The sequence below is a fragment of the Halictus rubicundus genome, chromosome 5 (genome assembly GCF_050948215.1).
Source record: "Halictus rubicundus isolate RS-2024b chromosome 5, iyHalRubi1_principal, whole genome shotgun sequence".
NCBI lineage: Eukaryota > Metazoa > Arthropoda > Insecta > Hymenoptera > Halictidae > Halictus > Halictus rubicundus.
The window spans coordinates 6,742,830-6,760,182 of NC_135153.1; the positions used below are offsets into that span (position 1 = coordinate 6,742,830).

Sequence of the window (17,353 nt, forward strand, 5' to 3'; positions counted from 1 at the left end):
AAATGTATTTAATTAAGCATAGTAAGCAAAGACATACTTGAGTGGTACCAACGTCGACTACGCATAGCGACGGCCCTGGCGAGTCGCGAAAAGGCTGCAATGGCCGTCTGGCGCGAACGCGTCGCGCACACGCTGTCAATTAACATTTTCTGATCCTTCTCGTACATTAAGGGAACCAAATACTTTTCGTGAATGGTTTCTTTACCAGAAATGTCTGTAGAATGCATTCCTGTATAGTAAATTCCTGCTAGATAAAGGATTTTTCACATAAATACAAAAATAGAGCGTACAAAGTACCCGCGTCGGCACATGTTCAAACTTTAACAACCATTTACAACTATTAGGAAGTACATAAAAATATAATTGACTATATGAATATGTAGAGGAGAGTCCCCTCTATCTCTTGACTCAAATTTGAACTTTCTCGCGTGTTTAGTTTTTGCGTAACACGTCGTTTCGTATCAAAATCGGGAAATTTTACAAAAACCAAAATTTTTCGAAAACGTTGCGTGATGGAGCAATTCTACTTTCAGATTCGGTTTTAGGATGACAAAGTGTATAAGAATCACCCAACAGGTATTGCAAAATTTTTTTGGTGTTGGACAGTGTAATTAGACACGATGTTGTTGACGTCTTCGTTCGTCGTCGATGTTGTTGACGTCTTCGATCGATGTGTTGTCCTCCGTCGATGACAAAGATAATGACTTGTCGTACTCCGGCTGAAGCAGACAAATCATAATTAGTCACAATTCCATAGAGGTACAAAAATAGAAGGAAAAGATGAAAAGAAGACGAAACGTTGTCATGGAGAAACGACGAAATACAACTCTAAACCCCGTACACGAGTACGGCCTACCTAACATGCACAAGAGTGCGAAATCTATCCAGCTCACGAGAGCCAACCTATCACCAGCTCACGAGAGCCAAGCTAACCCCGAACACCAGTGCGGCCTAACCAACAACAATTGAACAAAAGTAGAAGAAGTCTGAACTTCAAACTACTGAAATGGCGCTTCGGGACGCCCCGGGTTCGCCAATACCTGTACTCACCCACGGCCCCATCCGTGAATGAGCCCCTGAGGGACCTCCATTCAGAGGAATACCAATTTTATGTCAAAAATGTAATATAATATAATTTCAAGGAGAGAACCTTTTGAAAAGTCCCGACGCAAATTCGAATTAGAAACACAGAAATAATAATTGACGGCGTTCGTAGAATGAACACGAATTCCAAAACAGAAAGTGTATATTTGAATTGTTACTTACAAACAGTTGCTGAAAGTTGACCAAGGTGAGCGGAGAAAGCTTCCAAGAACCTTGCCGTTTCCAAGAAGCCCACCCCAAAGTGGACCAAGGAAGTTTTAAATGACCGTTGGTCCACCTTAAGCTAGCTAAAGGTAGACCAAGGTCGGCCAGTGATGTCCAGTGCAGCTCTGGAGGATCCCTGATCAACTGGAAGGTAGGCAAGAGTGGGCCGGGGTTGTCAGGGTGGGCCGGAGCAGCTCCAAGGTCCTTCGACCTTCTGGTCCCGCAGCACTTCCGCTCCCTTCTGAGTGCGCACTTCGACTGACTGACTGAGCGCGGCCGCCGAGTTCAGTTGCGCGGTACGCGGTGCGCAACTCTCCCACCCCAATTATTGTCGGTAGATCTCAATCGGTAGCCATGATAGTAATTGTTGATAAATTTGTTATTTCTGGCTGTTTAATGTTTATAACAATTTCTTTTGGTAATGATATCAACAAGCACTCCCTTGACCATCTTGCCATCTAATTATTTAGTAAAAATAAATTATAGAACTCGAGATACAGAATAACTTTTGAACCATGAATATTCGCACGCATTAATTTATCGAACACAATTAACTGGGAAATTGATTATTTCTAGCTGGTCAATGTTTATAACACTTTTTGCCAACTATGTCGACAAGCACTCCCTTGACCATCTTGCCATCTAATTTTTTAGCAAAAGTAATTGATACAACTCACATCTTCAAAAATACACGTGATCAAATATATAGGTTTCCACTCAAAATTGCAATTGTAATCTCTACAGATCTTTTCAAATATAATCATCGTGTACTCTCTTCTGTATTCTACAACTTTTATGTCACATATAATTCTCGAGTAATGAAATCTTGTCGAGAAAACGGGCTTTTCAACGCACTGTGCGGTTTTCTTGTTACTAGCTAGGGAATATAGGTAGCGCATCGATCGCCGAAGTCCCTGCAAATTAGCAAAAGCGCGCCATCTTTAGAAGCTGCGCAGTGCAGATGCGCAGAGGGTCATTATATCATCGGCTGCAGCTACATACATACATAGATGGTGCACGGGAAGATGGTAGAAAGACGCCGCTCGTCGGGTTTATGGGCATGAGATGTTGCTCGTTCCACAGTTGTTGAAAATCTCCGGTAACAATGGCAAGTGGCATTAAGATCGACCAAGAGTCCTCGCTGTCTGTGCAGGAGAGGTTCGACATGGTGCAACGATTGCAAACGGGTGCACCGATCAGCCGCATAGCTGGTGAGTTTGACATTCATCCCAGCACTGCGCGCCGTATCAGACGGAAAGCAGTGACGGTATGCCAGCCGGCTGAGCAGAAGGATATAATGTGGATGAGAGAAAACACGAGGAAATTGAACGACGAAGATGTGGACGTTCGACTGTACTCGTGGGTCATGGAACAGAACGCTCTCGGTAAGACTCTTACAGACACAAAAATGTGGGAAAAAGCGGTGCAGTTGCAGAAGGAATTGGGTGGACCGACGATCAGCAGAGGCTGGCTGACGAACTTCAAGGAGCGCCATCGAGTGAATCTAGCCAATATCGAACCGGCGGGAAATTCGAATCGCTATACGGAGGTCTACGTGAAAGAGGAACCGTATGTAAAAGAAGAAGTAATGATAGACGAGGACGAAGACCTGTCGCTGGACGAAAGTTCCTCCAGCGAAGTAAATCCGGAAGAATTTTTGAAAACCCTCACCGACCGACTACGACGAGAAGGTGTCACGAACAAGAATATTTATTACTTGAAGGACACGACGCTCGCGTGGAAAGCGTTCCCTACAAAGCTCCTAAAACAGTGTAAGAGGAAAACGGACAAGAGCGCGAAGTTTAAACGGGATCGGGTGACCGTCGGCTTGTGCTGTAATGTTTCCGGGTGTCATAAGCTGGAACCCCTGTTTATTTATAAAAACGAGAATCCGAAAGCGTTGAAACATTGTAGAGATCGGTTGCCTGTGCTTTTTAAAAGTCAATCAGAAGCTCGTATGAATCGAGCGATGTTTGTCGACTGGTTTGAAAATCATTTTAAGCCAACTGTAAAGATACTACAGTTTCCCGACCGTGCCGGGAAGATTGTTCTACTTTTAGATGATGAGCAGAGGCATAACTTTGAGATTCCTAAAAATTTTGGGCAGACCGATGATGTTCGCATCATGTTCTATCCCGCCACTGCTACCCCTCTCTTGCAACCTCTCGAACAGGAGATAGCAGATAAGACTAAGCGAACTTACCGCCTGAAAATGTTGAGCCGTGTGCTTAATTTTCCTGGCGGCGTACGAAAATTTTATTTCGACTACGACCTGAAAGATTGTATTGATCTTTTTACCGAAGCGTGGACGGAAATTAGCATTACAAGCATCCAAGCCGCCTGGAATAGGATTGTTAACAAAATTCCTGACATTTATGCGCTAAAGGAGGAGCCAGTTGACCCTCTAGAACCTAGTCTCCAAGACATCATTGGCGTCATCTCCGGGGAGCAAGAGCCAGAGGAGACTGTCAATGAATTTCTATTCCGATGTGAAGAGGCAGAGAAGAATTTTATGCTGTTCGACGGGGTAGGGGACGATGATGATAACGACGATGATTACGAGGACGACGACGACACGGATGAAGATGAGCTCGATGGCGAGGCTAAAGCACCCACTGAACAAGTGATGAAGAGAGCGTTCGAAACTCTGCTGAGATGGTCGAAACAGCAGCCACAGTATATTCAGCTGCAAGTCGAGTATTTGAAAAACTATTATGAGAGCACTATCAGTAACAAAAAAGACTGAAACGATCACCGGAATGTGAGGAATGAATGTAATGCTGTATGAAACGACGAGAGACTTTGTACGATGCGCGTGTACATAAAATAGATTTTTATTTCGCTGTACATTATGAACATTGTATCATTTATGTTTTTATAATGAGCGTAAAAATTTTCCCGGTAAAATTGAACAGATTTTATTGAATCGATTTATTTCGTCTTTATCAGGAAAATTGAAACGCATGAAGGTTTTGTTTTTCATTAATAATACTCGTCATACCGCGTGCCTTATTGGTTTCCATTCACTGTTGTGGTGGGGATAGCGATGCTCAAGTTTCAAGGTTTAATAGAGAACATCGTTTGAGGCACAATTATATTTACAGTATATTATTGTTTTTTATAGTATTTTGTCGAGATAAGTATAATTAAGTCAACCTAAAAGAGTTATACCAACATATTCGCAATAAGTTATGATCATCTGATTTCGAAGAATAAAAGAGATGAAATAATTTTATCCGCTAAAGATCTCTTCAATCTAGTGATATTTAACCCTCACATGTTCCTTAGGTTGAAAATTCACCCATTTCCTTATTTTTACATACTGCAAAATGATTTATTTATTTATTTCTGTTTGTGTTGCCAAATGTTTTTCTTTAAAATGTGATGTTGTAAGTAGAACAGAATTTTTTCATATGAAGCGTAGAACAAAAATAGGTGAATTATTATCTCAGTCTCCTTTTGCAATTATTTTTTAGGAACATATGAGGGTTAATAAATCTTAAATAAATTGCGAATTTTTATTTCCATTACTCAAGATTGTTAGCCATTTACCATCGAAAATGTTTAATGTTTAAAAACACAACAAATGGAATGCAATTTTTAATATGGAAAATAAATACCAAGTCACACTATTACACATGAAAGTATTGAAACTCGGATAAAGGTAATAAATTATTTGTTTTTGAAACAGTTACTTTAAGACTTGTAAAAATCGGTTAGTGGTTAATAAAATCGATGTTATATTAATACGTTAATATTGTTTATTAACCGACATACTATAGTTTAAATGGTTTGAAATATTTGGTTATAAGTAAAAATTAAATTATAACGACAACAGCATTGTATTGTGTTTACACATTGAAAAATGCCTTCAATTGACATAAAACCTGATTGAACAATTCAAAAATTTAAATTATTAAACCGTGATCAAAAAATTCAAATTCAAATTAATCGAATGACAGGCTTGGCAATGTTGCGCTTTGGAGATTGCGCATTTTGTATTGCACGTGTGGTGACACTGTTTAAAGAGCAGATTCCACATCAGTGACTTGTGTTGGCAAACTCTAACCTAAATTGATCCTAACCTGAACGTTGTTGTGTGTTTACGCATTGCTAAATATTTTTGTCGATAATTTTATCGAATTAATTCAGCAGAATGTCGGAGCGAAAAGTTTTGAACGTAAGTAATACTTTGCATTATTAAAGAACGTTTAAATATTAGATAAAAGCCCATTATTTACACTGTGTTTATTTTCATGTGTACATATATTTTTACCGAATGAATTGCTTATGACTTCTACTTTTTAGAAATATTATCCGCCAGATTTCGATCCGTCGAAAATTCCTCGGATGAAATTGGCCCGAAACAGGCAGTACACGGTACGTTTGATGGCTCCTTTCAACATGAGATGCAAAACTTGTGGAGAGTACATTTACAAAGGAAAAAAATTTAATGCCCGCAAGGAGGACGTGGAAGGCGATGACTACTTAGGAATACGAATTTACAGGTTTTACATAAAATGTACCAGGTGCCTTCAAGAGATTAGTTTCAAGACAGATCCAAAGAATACAGATTATGAGATCGAGGCAGGGGCGACCAGAAATTTTATGGCCCTGAAATTGGCAGAAGAGCAAGCACAGCGGGAAGAGGATGAAGAGAAAGAAGAGGAGGCTACCAACCCTATGAAGCTCTTGGAGAAGAGAACATTGCAATCGAAACAGGAATTGGAATTATTGGAATCTTTGGAAGAATTAAAAGACTTGAATCGCAGGCAACAGACTATTGATTATGATCAGATGTTGGAACAGTTTGACACGGAAGCAGCTAAACAGAGAACGGAGAAGGAGCAAGAGGAGTATGACGAAAAGTATATCAAATCGATATTTGGCAAGAAACAAACGAATGGAGTTGTTGTAGAAGAAGAAATAGTAGAACTAGACGAGGAAGAAAGGAGTGAACCTCCAAAGAAAACAATGAAAACTAGTAAAAAGAAAGATAGCAGTGGTAGCAGCAGTAGCAGTGGTATCAGTGGTAACAGCGGCAGCAGCAGTAGCAGCAGTTCGAAGACAGAAAAAGAAAGTGTAAATGTAATTTTATTTTTCTATAAATCTATTTTTATATAACCTTACAAGCAATTCATGCAAATAATATTTTTCGTTCTTTTTTAGATTAAAGAGAGTCAACCTACAAAAACGTCTGATTCATCACTGTGGTCAGAGAATGTAGGATCATCGTCAAATAAAAAAAATTTATTGGGAATAGTCAAAAGAAAAACGAATTTAGGTGTAAAAGTGAATTCAACTTCCACACATAGTAGTACAGAAAAGGAAGAAGCGCAAGCTGCAACTGCAAAAGAACCTGTTGCTTCTACCAATGAAAAAAGTAATAGTGATACGAATGCTATCAAAACAGAAACTGGGGATAGTAAATCAAGCAATACTCACAATGCCCTGTCCTTATTGGGAGCTTACTCCGACAGCAGTGAGAATGACAGTGAATAACACAAAGTTCGATATTGTACATAAAATTTAATTTTATAAAATAAACTGTACCTACAAACTTGATACACACATATAAAAAGGTGTCATTGAATATACACATAAAATGGAACGTATCGTCGATTGTTGAGTCCAATAAATTTAGGATCTAAATGGCTAGTCCATTCGCATGTCTTTCTTTCATTACAAACATGGCGAACAGTTTTTTTCGCTTTGCACCGCGCCACCCACGAAATGCATGGTTGCATCACGGAATCCCTTCGAATTAGGAGCGCTCAATTTAATTTCATTCGGATTCATTTGTACTGATGATGTTTAGAAAGTTCCTTACAGGATGCTGAAGCCTTTGCCCCTAGAACACAGGAAACAAAATCGATCAGAGACAACGAAGACAACAAAAGGCTGGTCTGTTTCAAAGGCTAGGCACTTTGTAAGGAACTTTCAAATCAACGATACATGATTTTAAACACTGTAGCAGGGAGTACCTAGCCTATTAAATCAGACCATGTAAACAGAGCATTCAGATTTATTTATAAATGTACATTACATACGCTTCTATATAAAGAAAAACCACTATTAAACATGTGAATTTCTATCACTAACAGATGGCAACAACACACGACGATAACCGAAATACTGATAATGACTAAGCGCCACGCTTAAAACAGCGTTATATAGCTCCAGGAGCAGAGATAGCAAATTTTCTTAATTTTACTGATTTCATCGCACAGGCAAAGTAAGCAATCAAGATGTGTTGCCAGGACAATAACGAGCGAAGCTTCATTCCTACATGAATGAACCATTGGCCTAATCATCTGGAAACGATTCTACAGGTTCTCGTTGCGAGAGTGATGCCTATGAGTCGGCAGCAGGCGAACGTAATAGCGAAGAGCGTGCAAACGTTGACAGCCTCCCATTAGATAAGGGTCGTGCGACTCCCTGCTACTGTCGTACACGTTGGCAGATTCTGCATGGGGGCTGCTCCTCGAGGAGATGAAGCTCCTACCCCTGATCGCAGGTGAGTCGTAGTAAACGTTCTCACGAAAATCATTGTTAACCAAATATTGTCTCTTCCCTAGACTGGACTCATCTGTGAACCTGTTACGAAAAGACTCCTGGCCGTCCTCGTTTGAGCTCTCTTTGTTCGACCATTGTTCATCGTCTTTGCTCAAAGGTCCAAGCTCGCGACAACGTTCGCACACGTAATGCTGCTCCTCGTCGGAGGAGCTCTGTCGCGAAACGATCTCGAGGTCCTGATAGGACTGATTATCGTCTGTTTGCGAGGCTATGGTGCTGAGCGCAGCTTCCGACCTTTTGATCACCGAACCGTACGGGTTGGAATGGGGGGAATAGTGCGAGGCAAGAGAGTGCAGCGAAGCAGGCTGATCGGAATCGCTGAAACGATTCTGATCGCCGATTTCCTGAGACTTCATAGGGAGGGACAACCTGTCCCTCACATACCGCTGTTCCTTGTTCCTTTGCAAGGCCATCTCCAGCTGAGCGATCCGGTTCTCCAGGCGCGTGCGCTGCGCCTGGGCACGGTCCTGCTGGTCCTCCATCAGCTTCACCATCTTCTCCAGACGCATCACCTGCATCTGCTTGCTCTTCAGGGTCGTGTACAGCTCTTGGATCGCCTCCGTCTTCAGAGCTATCTGTTTATCGAGTTGGACACGTTAAATGCACTTTCATCGGATACATTCTATCTGGTATAAGATCATAAGGCTACATATAGTCACTAAAAACCAAGAAATTAATGTGACTTTAAAAAATCTAACATAAGAGCTAGTGATAAGATTATCCGTTCTTTTATACGAATGAATTTACTTAACCATAAGAAGTGCTAAAAAATAATTGCACAAAAGATCCCCATTTTCATTCTGCCCTTCAATTCAATAAATTGTATAAGTATCCAAATATTTGTTGTATCAGTACAACTAAAACAGATATTTACATTTTATATATAGGTCGACGATCCAGTCTCATATGAATAATGCCCAAACCAGCTGCCGCGCTTCGGCCACACTTAACTCCCGAACAAGTTATCGACAGTTATCGAAGCAAGTATTCGTATCGGTTTGGAATACCTGGTCAGTGTACTCGTTGTTCTCGTCAGTCTGCGAGTCACCGTTCTCATCTTGAGTCTTGCCTTTCAGAAGGACTAATAATTCGTCCCGCAGCTTGAGGACCTTTCCTTGTTCACGCATCACGATGTCACGCTGCTCCAGCTCCAACTGTTTCTGGGTCAACGCAGTTTCGAGCTCCTCCTTCTGCTGGAGAACTTCCGCCAAGTTATTGCGGAGATCGGAAACCTCTTGCTGCAGCTCGATCGCTTGGGCGCTTAGCCCAACTTTGCCACCCTCTTTTGTCTGCGAGCGCAGCCTCCCCTGGATCTCTATTAGCTGCTGTTCTAACGATCCACTTTTTTCTTGGCTGTGAATTGTTCCAAACATGAACTTGGAAACTCAATGATTAATGATGCTTTAGGAAACGGGATTTTCACGAAGAACATCGCCCAATTCGAAATTACCGATTTTAATCCTTTGCACTCTAAAACTAAATTTTTCTTCTGTCTTAGAATATTTTCATTTTATTCATAGGAAACTGATCAGATTTCCACGTATAATATTTAAATGTTTAGTAATCTATTACATAAAAAATTTTGTAATTTCTTTGAAATAATGCCAGAACAATTTTTATTGGCGCTTCAGAGTCACCACTCGAGTGCAAAGGGTTAATAAAACTTTGCTCATTCGTAGGGTATTGTAGAACATTGAGAACCAAATATTAATTAAAGAATTCACACAACAGAACTAATTCCTTGACAGTAAAAGGATAAATATGATTGCTAATGTAATGAACTGATAATTTTCAGTTGGACGATGTCTCTCGTTAGAAGCTTACGCGTTTTTTGCGATCTTCTTCAGATCCGAGTACTGCATCATCAGGTTCTTCAACTCGGTGGTCTTGAACACCAACTCGGCGGCCAGCTTCTCCCTCGAGTTCTGATCTTCGTCGTGATCCTGAGACCGCGACAACGAAGGAAACGAAAAAAGTACGATTAGCAATTATCGTCGATCATCGACAAGACCAGAAGAATAAACGAACGAAAGGATCTTAATCAAGCAGTTGTTAGGACTTATTCGAGGACATTTCCCGAAAGTAGTGTAAACTAACGGCCGCTTGGTGCATCACCGCCACGATCTCGTCTTTCTCTTGTTGCAGCTCCAAAACCAACTGCTTGTGTATCTCTAGTTCCTCTTTTGTCTCTTGCAGCTCGTTGAACAACCGGACTTCGTTATCCGAATGATTGCCTTCTAAAAAATTTCATCGATAATTTGCTATTAGATTATTAGAATATTGCGAAATTCTCAGCACAGTAATGCTTCGATTTATGTGAAAACAGAAACATTTATATGACAGAAAAATGTGACGAGTATGCTGGTAAAAGTTTCATAAAGAATAATTAAGAACAGGGTTTATTGCTGAATTAGTGATGCCTCATCGATTTCAAGGCGTACACCTCACTGCATTGGTGATCAGACACCTGTACAGTGAATTCTCGATATATGTCAACAACACGGGTCTTGCCAGCGTCGTGTATCTTTCAGGAGAAATTTCCCAAGCTGTGTTATGTTTACACTTCTCGGCATCCGAAGCCTCTTGAGCTTTATGGCCTCTCACGTCCCGCGGTAGTGGGAATAATTCCGCGACGTTTATCATCCAGGCCTTGGCGACATATATAGAGAAATCACTGTAATTATTTCTTGCGTTCCGTACCTGTGATAGTAAGATCCTTGGTCTTCTCTGCCATCTCGCATAATTGATTGCTTTTCTCTTCGAGCTGCTTGTAACGTTCTTCCATATTGTTCAGCGCTTCCTCGACTTGCTGTCTGTTCGAAATTAAATCATCGTTGTCGGTAGTGTACACTATCTATCAATTCTTGTAATTTAATCAACGAGATTGAAATTTCAGAGTTAAAATTATTCTATTTTATTATCTAACGACCTTAATGAAGTTCAGTTGTGCTAAACTATATTAACAGGAAAGAAATTAATTTTTAAGGGTAGAATTGTGTCAGCAGTTGTTTCGATGAAACAACCATGATTTCGAGGAGCAAGAAAATCGTCTGCAATTACCTTTTCTCTCTTTCCGCACCGAAGTCCCGGGTGACGGCGTTCAGCTTCTCAGACAATTCTTTGATCGTGTTCATTGTCTCGTTATCCTTCGCGCTCATCTTCTCTTTCAATTCGAACAATCTACGATAACTCGAGTCAGAAGTGGCCAGGAAAACTGCATTTCGTTGCCTTAGGATCTAGTTAAATGCTCGACACAAAACCCCATCGCCATATTTTTCATGAAATATTTCATCAGCGATCCTAATCGACGAGCATTTAACAAGACATTATAAATTTTGCAGCAACAAACAACCGTGTCTCGAAGCTGTCCCTCTGCTTCTCGACCTTGGCGATCAAGGCCTCGCTGCTCTTCAACGTCTTCTGCGTGTCCTTCATCTTCGTTTCCATCAGCTGCTCCTTCTGTCTCATCTGAGCGGTCAGATTCTTCAGGTTCGTCTGCAACGTCTGAATCTTTTCTTCGTTGGCAATCCCTTCCGCCTCCATCTCGCGTAGTTTCGTTTTCGCCTTCTGCATTTGCGAATCCACCTGTCGCAGACGTTCCCTGGCCTGGTTGCTCTTCTCCTTCTCCGCCTGCAGCTCCTCGGAAACTCTGTCCAGCTGCGACTGCAGCTCCGTTTGCTCCTCCATCTGCTTCAGTTCCTTCAACTTCGCATGGTTGGTCTCGTATGTTACTATTATACCTGTGAGAAACATTATACAGCCACATTAATTCTCTTCAAGAATATACTACATCAAGTACATCAAGCTTACCGCGAGCTTCCGTCAATATTTGCTCGATGATGCCCGCGCCCATCGCCTCGGCCTGTTCCAAACACGCTTCCAGGCTCTCGAAGTCCTTCTGCTGCGTCTCCAGCTGCGCAACCACCGCGAAGTTAGCGTTATCCCCGTCGGGCTCATTAGGGTCGGGCTTTAATCGTGAAGCCACGAATGCCATCAGCTCGGCCTGCTTGTTCAGTATGTCTCGACAAAGGTTCTGAGACTTTTGCGGAATGCTCTGCAGCTGCCTCCCCAAACGCTCGACGTAGTCACTCCCGATGGCATCCAGCGTCCGGTCGTTGGTGTCCGTTTTACCCGGGTCGGATGGACCCAGATGCCTAAACGATCCAACCTCGATCCTCAGGTCGTCTAGTTTCCCTGGATCCTTTGTACCGTTCGCGATCACTTTCTCGCGAAGCTGCGACACCTCGTTGTACACGTCCTGAGCCGCTTTCTGCGCAGATTCCGATTTGTTCGAGAGACACAACGTTTTAAGACACGGTAGGCAACTACCGGGATATTTGTGACATTTTTCTGATTAAACTGAGTCCAAACATGACACAATTCGATGCACATTTGCTTGTTTAATACACGATTTAGTAGAATCTCGATTATCCGAACCGATGATGTAGACAACTGTATGATTCATTGCACAATTCAGTGCAGTAGTAGTTAGCACTGTAGCACTATACCACTGTAGCTAGGTAACCATCATCCGAACACGCTCATGCTCCACTGACTAGTTCGGATAATCGAGGTTCTACTGCATCGTGGAATAAACGGGTGAATATAAGTCGAACCGTGCCATGTTTGGACTCTTTTTAATCAGAAAGTTGTCACGAATATGTTGGTAAAAGTTTCCATTAAAAAAATAATTAACCCCCGCCCGATTTCTTATTCCCTGGCTTAAATTTTTATTGTTCCAGGCTGTAAAAAATTTGTACAAATTCTGAGATATTCATTGAAGTCTCTAATTAAATATATATGTGACAGCCAAACGAAATTTTGAATTCTTTCTTTGTAAGTTTGGAAAGCCTATTAACTCTCTACTCTGCGTGGACTAGTTCGATTATTTTTGCTATCTGGATTGGAGATGTGGTTAATTATTGCTTACCTGTTTCTCCATTAGATCTTTTTTGAGTCTCTGGAAGCGTTCCTTTTTCAGTTGATACTGTTTCTCGAGTTTCAGCGCAGCAGTGACAGGCGTCGTAGAAGATGGCCTCTTGAAGGCAGTGGGACTGACCGCCATTTTCCCCGGTGAACGACGCGCGGAATTGGTTTGCGATTTTGTACTGCTCGAAGCATCGTCTGTCGTGTTACCGGTAAGATCCTTCTGAAATTACATTTTATTACATTTTACATTGCATTTTACATTTGAAGTCCAGAATTCAAATCCAGAAATAAATAGATAAAACATTTCTAATTATCAAGATTTTTGGTTTTACACTTTTATCAAACAGAACGTTGAAAATCTGAATCATTCATTCACTAAACTGTGGACGTTTATGATAATTCGTATTTTTAATGAGTAATCTATGAACAGAAAAATTCATAGGTACCTATTACTTTGATGAGGGTTTGCAAATATTTTTAAACCTGTTTTTAAACCTTAATATTATAAAATATTTAATTTCACTAAATTTTTATTCGTTCTTAATAGTATTCGTCGTAAATAGTTGAAGATCCGAAGTCTAGTTATCACTCCTACAATATTAATTTGTTAATACATATGATATATATTGTTGATACAGACATTAACTGCATTGCGAGGCGTTGCACTTCTTGGTGCTTTGGTCCTTTGCACTGGTGCTTTGATTCCTGCGCTGGGTCCTTTATTTCCAGTAGTGAACATTGCAATTTTTTCTGAAGAGATGGAGGGTCTCGCGTTTTCTGTATTTACAACACATAGTTTACGTTACAAATATGGTATAATCACTTAAATGAAACAATAAAAATCACAAATTTTGTAATGGTGTCCATCGACAAACATATTATTTTACCAACTGTAAATTCATTATTTTAAAGTCAGGCGACATATTTCAATTATTTCGCACCACTGCACCTACTATCGCAACTCTTCACTCCTTCATTATCATACCCTCGTTAAATTTAACCACAACAATTGGACCGTGGAAATTTATATGAATTCATATTTCCACAAACAAATTTAAACGGACAAAACTTCAAATGAAAATGTATCATATTCAAATTAATTTTGTATTTTATAAATTTTATCATTATTTTGTATAAGTATAATATATAATCTAATATTATATATTACTTCGTATTGTCCCCAAGTACCGTGACAGCTAGACTGCGGATTTTTATGGCAAAAGTGAGTGGATGAAGTGCAAAATGGAAGAAACATGAATTGAATATTATCGTTTCATTATTTACAACGTATAAAAACTATTAAGAGCTGAGATACATTTTTATATGATTCTTTTCCGTCGCAAATTGATCCAGACTATTTTTATTTCGCATAAAGATCCGCAGTCCTGATCGTAGCGTTTAACGTGTTCATAAATAACCAACGAACCGGAGGGTTGATGGGACACCGTTGATTGGCTCATTGTCGTCGAGGAATTCGGCGGACGACGAACCGAGTTCCGATGCCTGCGACACGCGGACGAATTTTGCGGTGCTGTTGACGGTGGAAGAGCTGTCAAGTTTCGATTTCATGTTCCCACTGGCCAAGAGACAGCGAGGTCGCACGACCGTCGATTCGTTTCGAAGACAGTCGACGACTTCGCGACGCTGACGGACGCCGACGGTACCCGGACGCGTCGACCACGGAAACAATTATTTTCTTGCTCGTAGAACTCACGGGCGTAAGGGCTCGCGTTTCAGATCATCGTTCGGCATAATAAGCGTGTATCGAGGTTCTCCGGATCGCTAATTGGGTTCCGTTTTACCTGTGGGTTGCTGGGACGGGACACGATAATTTACCTGCGGAACGTCAAACGGGGGAGAAAAATGACGGACGATGCGGTTACCCGCAGTTGTTTTTATCGAGGGTGGGTTTATTTTATTTTATCACTAGGATCTTCATGATTGCATTTTATTTCATTACAGGGAGCTTTATGTAAAATCAGATTTTATTTGTCCAACTTGCAGAAATTGGATTTATACGAAAGTATATTTCATTTGGAAATTATTGTTATCAATGGTGAACATAACATTTTATTTTATCACTAGGGTATGTACAATGTGTAATTTTATTTGGCTACAAGTGTTTATATGAAACAAAATTTTCAAATTTTTTTTGTCTAACTTGCAAAGATTGGTGTTACACAACAGTGTATTTTATTTGGAAATTACTATCGTCAAGGGTGAATTAAAAATTTATCGTACCGCCAGGATCTTTATATTAAATAGTATTTATACAGTTTTCATAGAAAATAGAATTTTCCTTGTTTAATTAAAGGAAGCCTTGCCGAGGCTGGACTGAATATTTAATATTGTTTTAATACCGCGGCGATTGCGTAAAATATAAAATAAAATTGTGATATGAAAAATTCTTTGTCCAGTTTTCTGTTTTCTTTTTTTTTTTTTTGTGGTAATATAAGAGAAGCTTTAGTCTCAATTCGTGTGGGATTCGGTGGCAATTGTGTCGAAGTGTTTAAAAAAGAAACGCGTTGGACGCGCGTCCCCACGAATGAAAAAAAGTTATGACAAAACACAGGCGCCGCTATAATTGCCAAAAACTTTCCATACGGACGCATCGCAATGAAACAGATGGAGCAATTTAGTCTGGAATAAGGTTGACCTAATTCGTGGGCATGCTTTTTTTCTTTGAAGGCCTTCTAGAAATACTGTGGATCAACGGTACAAGAGTACCGAATCTTTCGTTCTGGAACATTCCTTCAATCGCGTCCACTATCATTGACAAAATCGAATACCATTTATTACAATTAAAATTAATTTGTTTAAACCAATTTTAAAAAACGTTGAAACAAACGAAAAATGTATTTCACCGATAATTCCTTGTAGCAAAAATAAATTGCAGGTGTTATTGATCTTTGTTAACACATTACAAATACAATTATAAATGTTCGAGATGCGCATTATCTAATAATAAATATATTGAAGGGGTGGCAGACGATTAATAACTGTTGTTTTTAAAATTAATTTTAAACTGTGTTCTAAGAATAATGATCGTTATCAGATGAACAAAAGAAGATCTTAAAGAATTTCAGAATTATTTTCGAAGAATGTTCACTACTAGAAGAGTAAACAAATACTTGAATATAGTTGAACTTCGCTTTCTGGGACCAAAAATTTGTAACTTTTTTTTTTATATAATTCTGTAAATCTTCACGAGAAAATGCCAAAAATCGAAGTCTTAATGCAAGGAATTCACTGTTTCAAAAATTATGCGTGTTTAAAGTTGAGCGATTACACTTTGTTCTCGGATAAGCTGTCATCGACCAGTAATTAAAATGTAAAGAATTATATACGGGATCTGAAGGAGGAGGTAGAATCCAAGTTGGAGAGCTTAAAGAATGTCAGAATTAATTTTAAAGAATGCTCTAACAATAATAATCATTATTAGAAGAATAAAAGAAGGCGTTAAGGGACGTTGAAACAAATGAAGAATTTATTTCACCGAGATTCCCTGCAGCAGAATTAAGTTACAGGTGTCATTAATTTTGTTAAGTTGTAACGAATAAATTGGTAAACGTTAGAGATGCACAAGGATGTAGTAATAAATGTTTTGGAGGGATTGTAGGCGATTAATCGATTAGAGTGCCAATGGGAAAATGATTAGTATTCGATTCGGTTCCAGATGGGACGAGACGCGTCTGACCCTTACTGCTGAATCTCCTTTGTATGAGCAACGCGCACGCAAGTTCGCGCAAGCGTTGAGTTGTTATTAGCACGCCTCGAGAGCCGCAGTCAGTTGCCCGGAGTCTCGCGTACGCGACGAACCTTTCAGCCGTACGTCCCGATTGTGATACACGCACGTGACATGAGGCACGAAAGCCGATTGTTTTAAGTGTGGTGCACATGTTTCACACGTCGGTGTGTACTTTTCTCCGATAATCGCAATGGTGAGTACCATCACGTATTTCTTTAAACACAGCCACTTGCAGTTTATTTTAGATTCGTGTCAGAATTTGCATAATTAGTCGAGGTCGAAATAAAAGTAATCAATTCTACAATGTACGGGTCATTTAATGAACAGAATTGTTCAGTGAACTTTGCGTTATAAAATCTGCAAATTTATTAATACGATTGCAGCGCTCTAATAATGACGTAAACAAATGTAACTTTTAGTCATTCGGAGACGAAGTGTCATGAAGTGGTTATTATACTTGATTATGCATAACATACTGATTTGCAACACATTTGTTTACGTTTAAATGTTAATATTAATGTGTCGTTTTAACATATTTGTTTTCATTGTAATTGCACGAATGTAATCGTGTTTTTCTTTTATCATTTTATTTGTGGATTCATTTGCTGGCATTTTATAAGCAAAATATATATATTTTTAAAGAAAGCTGCAAAACAAAATTATATTCAAAATTATATTTATATTAAGTGTGCGCTTTGGGGGTGGTTTCCCCTTACTGTTTACGATGATTGGCAGGAGCCTTCTGCTCGTTAATTCATGAAATTAATATTCATTGCTTAACTACAAAATTCA

General features: G+C 39.8%; 3 protein-coding genes across 9 annotated transcripts in view; 2 read left to right on the forward strand and 1 right to left on the reverse strand.

Annotated features, from left to right (window-relative positions):
- Positions 1 to 5,341: 5,341 nt before the first annotated feature.
- Positions 5,342 to 6,919, forward strand: LOC143354067 (splicing factor YJU2). 2 transcript variants are annotated; one of them, XM_076787796.1, is made up of 3 exons: positions 5,342 to 5,488; positions 5,617 to 6,396; positions 6,478 to 6,919. In XM_076787796.1, the coding sequence occupies exons 1-3, from the start codon at positions 5,465 to 5,467 to the stop codon at positions 6,808 to 6,810; spliced, it is 1,137 nt and encodes a 378-aa protein (XP_076643911.1). In that variant the 5' UTR covers positions 5,342 to 5,464; the 3' UTR covers positions 6,811 to 6,919. The 2 variants fall into 2 exon arrangements, with proteins under 2 accessions (XP_076643911.1, XP_076643913.1); XM_076787798.1 differs by having other exon boundaries at positions 5,617 to 6,390.
- Positions 6,920 to 7,058: 139 nt separating this feature from the next.
- On the reverse strand, positions 7,059 to 14,382 carry LOC143354683 (uncharacterized). The gene is made up of 11 exons (XM_076788947.1): positions 14,304 to 14,382; positions 13,454 to 13,590; positions 12,815 to 13,039; positions 11,695 to 12,154; positions 11,237 to 11,624; positions 10,945 to 11,064; positions 10,585 to 10,697; positions 9,982 to 10,121; positions 9,709 to 9,827; positions 8,892 to 9,237; positions 7,059 to 8,459 (listed from the first exon to the last, which is right to left on the reverse strand). The coding sequence occupies exons 1-11, from the start codon at positions 14,380 to 14,382 to the stop codon at positions 7,635 to 7,637; spliced, it is 2,952 nt and encodes a 983-aa protein (XP_076645062.1). The 3' UTR covers positions 7,059 to 7,634.
- Positions 14,383 to 14,650: 268 nt separating this feature from the next.
- The window catches only part of LOC143354068 (spondin-1), a 46,224-nt gene continuing 43,521 nt past the window's right edge, over positions 14,651 to 17,353 (forward strand). For 2 of the 6 annotated variants that reach the window (XM_076787799.1, XM_076787801.1), the window contains exons 1-2: positions 14,653 to 14,717; positions 16,490 to 16,754. In XM_076787799.1, coding sequence (XP_076643914.1) covers positions 16,752 to 16,754 — 3 coding nt within the window. In that variant the 5' untranslated portion in view covers positions 14,653 to 14,717; positions 16,490 to 16,751. Of the gene's footprint in view, positions 14,718 to 16,489; positions 16,755 to 17,353 lie in introns of all 6 variants that reach the window. The other 4 variants (XM_076787800.1, XM_076787803.1, XM_076787802.1 and 1 more) reach the window with 4 other exon arrangements.

Bases quoted from the DNA above. Each gene is read 5' to 3' on its own strand.
- LOC143354067 (XM_076787796.1), top strand. From the start codon at position 5,465: ATGTCGGAGCGAAAAGTTTTGAAC. The intron at 5,489-5,616 runs GTAAGTAATACT...TCTACTTTTTAG, and splicing joins CGGAGCGAAAAGTTTTGAAC to AAATATTATCCGCCAGATTT. The intron at 6,397-6,477 runs GTAATTTTATTT...GTTCTTTTTTAG, and splicing joins CAGAAAAAGAAAGTGTAAAT to ATTAAAGAGAGTCAACCTAC.
- LOC143354683 (XM_076788947.1), bottom strand. From the start codon at position 14,382: ATGAAATCGAAACTTGACAGCTCTTCCACCGTCAACAGCACCGCAAAA. The intron at 12,155-12,814 runs GTAAGCAATAAT...GAATCTGCGCAG, and splicing joins AAGATCTAATGGAGAAACAG to AAAGCGGCTCAGGACGTGTA. The intron at 10,122-10,584 runs GTACGGAACGCA...GAAATTTTTTAG, and splicing joins CAAGGATCTTACTATCACAG to AAGGCAATCATTCGGATAAC.